Raw genomic sequence first — 10,027 nt, 5'->3', positions numbered from 1 at the left:
TTCTGATCTTTATGGCACAAAATTCTTTAAAGATCTCCTCGTAGCTAATTGTGCTGGCTTTCTTGTGCTCTATGGAGATGATCATTAAATGAAGTAGCCTGTCTTCGCTCATCGTAGTCCTTAATTTATTTTTTAATAGCCACAGATTGAGGAAGAACGAGCAAAAGTCTTAGGGAGAAAAAAATGGTTAAAAGGGCCGGCCCGAGCCCTATCCGAAATTATGAAAAAACAAATTTTTATATGATTTTTGAAATTCATTTATTTTTTCCAAAATCTAAGAAATATATAATTTACTTCTTTTTCTGTAAAAAAAATAATTTTTTTCGTTGCTAGTTTTAGTAATTTAGATATTTTTTCATCTTAATAGGTATTTCAAATTAAGCTTGCTAAACATATAGATGCGTGTAGATAAAAGAGATTCGTAAATGATATTAACATTATTATTACAGAAATGTTTATTTCAATCCATAAAAAAAGTTACCGTAAAATCGTGCCTCTTGCACCTTTTCGGGCGTACCGGGCATCGGTACGGGCTATTAATAGTTCATTAATAGTTTTATTTTTCTTATCAATCCAATTTTCTCACGTGGTTAATCTTGAACCAAATCGTCTGGGTAAGTTGTTTTTAAAGCTAGGGCCGCAGCTTCAATAGTGTTTCTGTCCGTAGATTCAGCCATCTTATTCGGTGCCATGAAACTCGGCATAAACAGCTTTGATAGCAGAAATAGTCTTGAACATTACGCTCAAGGACTTAACGCCCAAAAACGATTTTGACGCTTTGTCCATTTTCATTTCGAATATATCGCTCAAATTAATATTTTGGTGCGAAATGAAAATGTATGACAAAAGTATTGTGCCTTATAATAATCGGGGCGCCGCTAAATAATACTTTGTAGGCATGGGGTCCAACCCTAATTCAATCGAATTTCAATATTAGAAAATAAAAAACAAACAAAAACATTTTTCCCGCTTATAAGAAAGTGGGATCCTTCAACCGCGGGGCCCGGGACAAATTGCCCTATTTGCAGTTTGTAGTTTGTAGTTTTTTTAGTACATTTTTGAAGCGATAAGTGCTTATACTGTCATATTTATACAACAATCAGATGTATTAGGGTATTCGATATTAACGCAGAACTGTGGCGCCACCTCTTGTCTGTTTTGCGAAACATACATGCGTCACCTATGGATTTGTTTTAAAAGTAGATGCCAATTCCGGATCAAAAAATGACAATAGCGCGATATTTGATCCATTTGACAATTTGGTAAAAATTGCAAAAATTTTAATTCCGAATTAGATAACATAAAAGTTAATATTTTAATAAAGAGTTTAAGTTCGCCACGCCAAGGGGAGAGAAGCTGCAAATGTGATTTTCAGATAAATATCAAGATATGAACAAAATTCTAACAAAAATTCTGCAAAAATTTAAAAAAATTTAGCTTCAAAATTAAGAAATGTTAAAAAAAGGTATTTATGTTTCAAGTTACCATTTTTGGCATTGTACCCAAAATGGTACATGCTGCCAGATCTTAAAACATTGCAGGTTGGCAGCATTTGGATCGGGTGGCAACCTTTAGGCATACAGTGCAATGCAATTTTCTGTAGTACGTTCTTGTAAAAAGTTTCCAAATTATATATAAGCAGAGAAAGAAGGCTGCGAAAATACAAAACAATGGAGGCCGTGCCGCGTCTGCACATGCTTTGGTTTGCCCTCAAATCCAGTCCTGAGGGAACATCCTTTGTGGCGCTGAAAAAGGTGAGTGCAGCGGAGTAGCCTGACTGCGACAGCGGCGCTGGCAGAGACGCTACAGCGGTCGACAAACTAATCAATTACAGCTGCTGGTGGTGGAACAGAGACAGTTCCACCGACATAAGCTGATCCACAAAAATATGATGAGCTTTGTTTGCTGCTCTCAGCGTTCTTTGTTGTGCTGTGAGGCTCCCACGGAGATGGCGACGGTGACGGCGACAGCGACGGTGAGAGCGACTGTTGCTGACTCATCGCAAGTGTTGTCGCAGTCGTTGTCTGATTAGCGCTATAATTGCAAAACAAATAAACAGTAAAGCATTCGCTCACTTGTACTCATTTTCTCTGTCTCCCTCTCTCCCTCTCTCTCTCACTGTGGCTTAAAGTACATTGCCGAATTCTATCACGAGGATGCCGAGGCCTATTCCAAGGAGGTGCATGCACTGGAAACACTGCGTAACCAGGCAATGCGTACAACGAAAGACGGTGCTCCGATAATGAAACGTTATTATTGTCAGCTGTATGCGCTGGAAAATCGCTTCCCTCAGCTGGCTGAGCGCAGCATCTTCACGTTCACCTGGAAGGATCTGTATCACAGTTCGGTGCACGAAGTCAACGACATGCGATTTGAACGTGCCGCTGTCCTCTTCAACATTGCCGCCTCACACACACAGTCGGGTGCTTCGGTGACGCGAGGCGACAGCGACGGCATGAAAATGGCCTGTACTCATTTCCAGGTAAACAGCTTGAACAATTGTACGAATTTTTTTTAATATTGTCAAAACCGTAATCGGAACCCTAAACGAAACAAATTTTACTTTTAAACCGAAGTTATACAAATCTTAATAACCGTAAGTTTTGGTTCAAAAAAATATTAATTTAAATTACTCGTTAACTTGTAATAATCGACTCTCAGACTTATTTTGGATTTAAATATGAATATCGATCCTATTAGATTCACCATTGTTAAAGTCCTAGAAATTTTGTTGACGTAATTCACTCGAAGTGTGAACTTTGACCCCAAATTTGACCTACATGCAGCTCGAATTTTCCAAATCGTCTCAGCTACGTTGTGTAAAAATTTCTGCTTTTTGAGTCTTCCGGCTTAGTCTCCACAATGATCAGTCAATCAGGACCGAAATCCTACCGGTATTTCGATATAACAGATAAACCGATATAGAAAGATTTTTCGTAACCGATAACCGAACTTGACCAACTGTATATGCATGTAATTATAATTGATATATTTCTATTTATTTTCAGGCCGCCGCTTGGGCTTATAATGAGCTGAGAGAGCGCTACGCGAATGTCAACAGCGGTGGTGATTTTATGACCAATGAACTGTTGGTCTTCCAGCAGCAAGTGTCCCTGGCCCAGGCCCAGGAATGTATATTGGAGAAATCATTGATTGATAATCGTAAGCCGCATATTGTGGCCAAGGTGACGGCACAAATTGTGGTCTACTATGGCGCTGCTTTGGCGGCACTGTTAACTGGCGGCGATGACGGACCTGTGTCCCAGGTCATCGACAGCTCCGTCTATAAGCTGTGGAAGAAATACGTGCGCTTCAAGATCAACTATCTCAACTGCATCTTGTACTTGTACCAAGGACAGCATGCCGAAGAGCAGCGTAAAATGGGAGAGCGTGTGACGCTCTACCAGGTAAGATCAGATTGATATAGCTAAGATGATTATATTCATCATAAATGTGCACTTTGTAGGCGGCATGGGAGAAGCTGGAGGAGGCAAGTAAGGAGTCAAAGGGTCTACCGGATCAAAAGGAAATCAACGAGTCCCTGAGCTTCACCGCAGATGTCGTGGAGGCCAAGCGTAAAAATGCCAAGAATGAGAATGAGTTCATTTACCATGAGGCTGTGCCGGAGCTGAATACCATTGCAGCCGTTCAAGGCGCCAATTTGGTCAATGGCATTGGATTTTCAATAACGGATGAGGAGTATGCTGGCACCGATCTCTTTGCGCGCCTGGTGCCCATGAAGGCACACGAGGCCAGCTCCATGTACAGCGAGGAGAAGGCCAAAGTGCTGCGAAAGTATGGCGCCTTGTTGGAGGAGAAGGACACACAACTGGATAGCTATATGAGTTCCCTAACACTGGACAATCTCAATATCAATGAGGAGCAGGCCAACAAGTTGCCACAAGGAATCGTCGATCGCTGTGCGGCATTGCATGCCAACAAGACGGCCATTAGCGATCTGATCGAGGCCATGTCCCAGCTGGCCGATATCACAACAGATGTGGAGACAAATCTCAGTGAATTAACCCACATGCTGGAGGCGGAAGCTCAAGCGGAGCGTGAATTTCAAACAGCCAGTGGAGTGCAGCGGACACCCAATGCACACATCACGGAATTGACACGCGAGTTCCAGAAGTACAGTGAAGCTCATACCAGAGCAGGTGAATCCAACAATACGCTGCGCAAAGCCATGAGCTTGCATGTGAATAATCTGAAAATATTGGCGCGTCCGCTGCAGGAGATTCAACAGCTAATGCCAAAGCTCAGCTCGGAGCTGAACACCGCGGAGATCTTCAAGGATGTCAAACTGATTGTGAACAAAGTAAATGAGATGAAGGCACAGCGTGCACAATTCCATGCAGATTTGCGTATTGCCATCAACGAGGATGACATCACGGCCAAGGTGATTGCTCATGGCGGGCAGGAGGGATTACAGGCCCTGTTTGCCACCGAGTTGGCCAAACACGATCGACTCACGCAGCTGCTCGATCAAAATTTGCTGGCCCAACATAATATTCTGCAGGCTCTTACTGAGGCATATGCTCGGGCAGCTCCTGTGCTGAAAACTCTGCAGGATGTGAAGCAGAAACGTGAGCATTTCTACAGCTCCTTGGCAGCCTCGTATGATGTGTATGAAGATCTGCTGGCCAAGTCGGCTAAGGGATTAGAGTTCTATAAAAAACTGGCGGGCAATGTGCAGAAACTGTTAACACGCTTCAAATCCGCACGAGATGTGCAATCCGAAGAGCGACAACAGCGATTGCAAAGCGTTAAGGCGACACCAGCAGCAGTTCCTCCACCAATCAAACCGGAGTTGAGCAATGTCAGTGCGTCTAGCGGTGCTCCCAAGCTACGTGATTATCTCAAGGCTAAGAACAATAGCATTTCCACACCCGCAATGGATGCCACGCCCTATGTGCCCACGGTTCGACCAGTGCCAGTTGGCTCTGAGAATCCTACGCAGGCCGCTTGCTCGGCCTACGCGACGGCACCACCACCCAATGAACCACCGCCTCCCTACAGCTTACAGCAGCAGCAATACTATGATCCCAATGCAGCGGGATACACCAATCCCATGTACCAACAACAGCAGCAGAACATTGCACCACCTGCCTACAAGGCACAGCCATCGCCCAATTCCCAAACACTGCACGGCGCGATGGCTGCACTGAGTGTGCAACAGCCTCCATCGGAGCCAGCATATGGTCAGCAATCGCAGCTGGTTTATGGCTACAATTATCAGATGAATTATCCATCTTCTGCTGCTTCTCCTGCACCGCAGAACTACAACTATCAGCAGCCGCTCTATGTGGCCACATCCACGCAGTCCAACGACTCCTTGAGTTATCCACAACCACAGCAGCAGCAACAACAGCCACAGCAGCAGCAACAACAAGCACAGCAATTGACTCCTTATGGACAGCAGCCTGCACCACAGCAATCTTTAAACTATCAGTCTGGAAATGCTGCGCAGATTTATCCACAAGGTGCACAGCATCAACAGCCTCAATTGTCCATGTATTCAGCATATGCCCAGCAGCAGACATTGCCTCAACAAAACGCTAGTTATCGCCAATCTCAGACGCCTCAATCGATCAGTTATCCAGCGGCTCAGCAGTCTGCTGATTATCCTCAATCGCAGACTCCACAACAACAGCCGACAGTCTATCCTCAATCCCCTACACCGCAACAACAGCCTACAGTCTATCCTCAATCCCAGACACCGCAACAGTCTACAATTTATTCTCATCAGCAGATGCCTCCGACAAGCTCAACATTTACCCAGCAACAGATGCCGCCACAGTCAGCATTGTATGCCCCTCCAGCTGCAATCCCACAGCCCCAATCCCAGGCCACTCCCACGCCTATGCCTGCCGCGTTGCCACAACACCCAGTGCAATATCCAGTGGCGAGCACAGCTGCATCTGCTGTCGATGCCAACTACTTTAGCTACTCCAATCATCCTGGCTACAGTTTCAATCCTCAAACGGGCAACTACGACTACAGCAGTGGCTATCAACATGGCAGCAGCAATCACATTCCACAGATTTCACATGGCACAGGACAATTTACGCAGAGTGGACAGCAGCAGGCGGCTATTGTGGGCACCACGGACTCGGAGCTGGCCAATCGCAGCAGTTTGGCAACTGGATTCGATGTGAGTAATCAATTGAACATGGATGTGTCACAGCAAATAGTAAATGGATTTGGTCAGAATCATTTAAATTAACAATATCAATTTATTTACATACAAAAGTTGAATGTCTAGGGGTATACAAATAGTTTTAATTGATCGAACAATTCAACCTAAAAATATCTCAATCAGTTAAATTGATGACTGTTGATTGAAGACTGTTTTAGTGGACAACAGGTTAAGGGGTTCAGAATAGATTTTTTGAGACTGAATGCTACTTTTTTACATTTTCTATTCGCTATTATTGATATCTATTTGAATAGACTCATTTTCCATTCGATAAGACGTTGCTTAAAAGATTAATTTTGGTTTTATTCTAATCATCAATTTTATTGAATTTTTGGAGAACTTGGTTTAAGTTCACACTTTGTTGAAGGCGATTTCTGTGACACACTCCATTTTCTTATATTTCGATGCTAATGGTATTATTATATTTTCAGTCACCCATTGTATCGCATACGAAGACAGCAAGTGGCGGCATTGAGTCCAACTCAGCTCCAACTCAATCCCAGGATGTGATGGGAAATTATTATACGCCTCCTTATGGCTATCATTCAGCAGGAGAGACTCCCACACAACAACAGCCACAACAGCAGCAACAACAACAGTTGCCACCACAGCAGGAGCAGCAGCAACCGGCTGTGGCAGCTGCCACGCCTCCCATCAATCAGAAGCCTCCAATTTATATGCAAAGTGGTGGAAGTAGCATTGCCAGCACACAGACGACCACGAGCAGTGCTCCTTATGCCTCCTCATCCACATTGCAGTCAGAGACAAAGCCAACAAAGTCTGATGCTAGTAATGTGGATTTACTTAGTGATTTGGACCTGGATTGTGCTGGCGCTGTGCCACTCCCTTTGCTGCAACCACAGATTGTGGCAACGCCCACGCCGCCCGCTAGCCAAGTGGCTGCTAGCGAGACAGCAGTTGTTGCCAGCACTCCAGCAGCTGCTGTCACACTATCCCCAATGGTATCTCCAGGTGCTGCAACTAATTCGCTGCGTAAAAATAGCCTAGACAATCTGTCAAATTGCTCAGACTTGAGCTCAATGGAGAACTTTGATTGGGATTCGGTTTCATTGACACATTCCGCCAGCGAGAAGCTACAGGCCACAGAAAGACATCCACTGATTACATTCCAAATGCGAGCTCACGATCCATTTACCGATGATAAGACACTCAAATACTTCCACAAGGAAGTGGAGAGTTACGAGAAGTTGGTTGAAAATCTGCACGTCAAAATGTTGAATGGAAACACGCAACTGGGAACCAAGTGGCAAGAACTCCAGCAGAAGCTCGAGAAGAATACCAATGTGAAGCGTACGACGACAATTGCCAAATTGTTTCCTGAAAAGAATCGTTCTTTGGACTGTTTGCCCTATGATCATGCACGTGTCAAGTTGGACAAGCAAACTGACGATTATATTAATGCGGCCTACATGAAGGTGAAGAAAAAATCAAAAATCGTGCCTATATAATATAGTTATTATAGGTCAAGCTATAATAACAATAAATATTTATATTTAAAGGTACCACAAAAAAGAAACCAACTAAAATTGTGTCTTCGTTGATTTTCAGTTGGTTTAGATTTTTGTGGCACCCATGATAATGTAATTGTAATTAAATTGTTTTTAAACTTTTTCTAATCCCGATCATAACTTTCCCTTTGCAGAGCCTCAGCGCTGGATGTCCCAACATTATTGTAGCGCAAACTCCGCAGGCGAATACAATTAACGATTTTTGGTCCATGATTTGGTCGGAAAAGGCGCGCACTGTGGGCTGTCTGCATACTACAAATGAAGTGAGTTAATTAAGCTTATCAATTGATTATGAATTTTATCAGTCTTGTTTTGTGCAGCTCTTTGATCCCTTCTGGCCACAGGAGATTGATCAGCCCACACACTACGATGACTTTACTGTGAATTGTGTAAAGCATCAACAGCTCAGTCACTGCACGGAATACCAACTGAAATTGTCGATGCATGGCGCTGATGCTGTGCTGGATTTATCCGTGCTGCTGCTAAAGCAATGGACCAAAGCGTAACTACATCAAATATGTCACGATTTGTAAATATTCTTAAGTATTTTTAATTTTTCTTTAACAGTTCACCAACTCAATTGCTGGGCATTGCACAGAATGCACTGCAAACTCATCAGGAACGTTGCCAGGCCGCCAATGCGCCAATATCGCCGCTTGTTTTGAACTGTTTGACGGGTTCCGAGCGCTCGGAACTGTTGGCAATTGGAATTTGTGCCTTGATGGGCACTCAAGCCAAGCGACCTATTTTGATAAGTGAGCATTAAACAACACGCTATATATGCTAAGAGTTACATCCAATTTAAATCCATTTTAGATGTGGTCGACGTTTGGTCTCGCATTTGTATGCAGCGGCAGAATTCACTGCGGGATGCAGCTATCTTGGAACAGTCAATGCAAATTGTACTGAGCCACGCCCATGATGTGCTCAACAAACGTAGGAAATTTGTTCCATACTGCTGAATATTTCACTCATATGTTGAACTTTTAGGTGGCATCATGACTTCATATCAGATGAAAATGGCACCGCAGGTAACCGCCAAGGAGCAACAGGAGAGCAAAGATCCATTAAACGAGCTGGATGCGCTTTGGAAAATGAAATAAACGACTGAACGAACAAGTGCATCGCTAAATTACTTTTATAATATACAATACATATATATTTTACACATTTTAATCAAAATGATAATGATATTGTCTATAAACTATTTATACAAACTACCGCAAACATCATATATATCAAGAGATCTGACATTGTTGCAAACAATTCGAAACGAGAAGAAGACAGTATTGAAAATATTAAATTGTATTTGTCCTATTAACTGTTATATACAGTCCTGTTCCGGTTTTCGGCAATATTTGTCGGAAGTGAAGATCTTTAGCCTGTTCTTATATATCAATCTGGAAATATTTTGCATATTGAATTCATTTTGAGTTGGTGAATCTAGGTCGAATAAAGTGATAAAATATAATTTTAAAATGTTTAGCCCAAATGCAACGTGAAAATTTCAATTTTATAAAATCCGAATAGAAAGTGAAAACCGGAACAGGCCTGATAAACTACTTTTTTTCTAACTATGGTGATGTTTTTTGATGCTGATTATATGTAACTTTATTCTATATATTAATATACCTGTATCTATCAATAACATTTATAAAACAATGTAATCATGTTGGAACGGTAAACGATTAAACAGTGTAGTATGCTTTTAAATTGACAAGTAATAGTCACTGACACTCCTAACAGATACAATATCCCGAACTGTAGCTCCTATAGTTGACTCCCTGAATCTACAGTGATGCTCTTTAACGTCATAGGGATACGATTTCTCAGTATTCGTAATATATCTTAAAGCCTTTGTTGCTAGTCCTCCATTACAACCATGATTCAGTTTCGAGAAATCCAATAAATTCTGTTCAGGGAGCCCAATCAGCTTTTTAGTTTTCCAGAGTGGCTACGGCAGCAAAGGCCCAACAGGATCCACAACTACACTGATTTTTCACTGGTGTAACAGCATTTAATTTTCGTCAATCAACCCTACTCGGAATGTCAATTTTAACTAAATGGAACTTGTGATTTTACTTCATATTATATTGTGTTTCAAAAACTTTGCAACGAACTGAAAGTACAACCACAATGAATGAGACTTAGCATGCGGGAAAAATAACTTTACCACTGTAATTAAAATAGTTCTGAAAGGCTATATCCAGACCATCGGGTACCCGTTACTTGCTTCAATATACGTAAAAGTACTTTAAAGATAATACTTGTTTTGCTCTGAAAACTGTAATTCGCC

General features: G+C 42.3%; 1 protein-coding gene across 2 annotated transcripts; it reads left to right on the top strand.

Annotated features, from left to right (window-relative positions):
- The first annotated feature begins 1,556 nt into the window (after nt 1-1,556).
- Nucleotides 1,557-9,444, top strand: LOC117786751 (tyrosine-protein phosphatase non-receptor type 23). 2 transcript variants are annotated; one of them, XM_034625114.1, is made up of 10 exons: nt 1,557-1,754; nt 2,132-2,482; nt 3,009-3,407; nt 3,467-5,403; nt 6,768-7,638; nt 7,866-7,994; nt 8,052-8,233; nt 8,299-8,486; nt 8,548-8,667; nt 8,722-9,444. In XM_034625114.1, exons 1-10 carry the CDS (start codon nt 1,671-1,673, stop codon nt 8,832-8,834), a joined length of 4,374 nt encoding a protein of 1,457 aa, XP_034481005.1. In that variant the 5' UTR covers nt 1,557-1,670; the 3' UTR covers nt 8,835-9,444. The 2 variants fall into 2 exon arrangements, with proteins under 2 accessions (XP_034481005.1, XP_034481004.1); XM_034625113.1 differs by having other exon boundaries at nt 3,467-6,157; nt 6,634-7,638.
- Nucleotides 9,445-10,027: the final 583 nt, after the last annotated feature.

This window comes from Drosophila innubila, assembly GCF_004354385.1.
Source record: "Drosophila innubila isolate TH190305 chromosome 3L unlocalized genomic scaffold, UK_Dinn_1.0 0_D_3L, whole genome shotgun sequence".
Classification (NCBI taxonomy): Eukaryota; Metazoa; Arthropoda; class Insecta; order Diptera; family Drosophilidae; genus Drosophila; species Drosophila innubila.
Note: the sequence above shows the minus strand (reverse complement) of the source record. Positions and strands in the feature narration are given on the sequence as shown.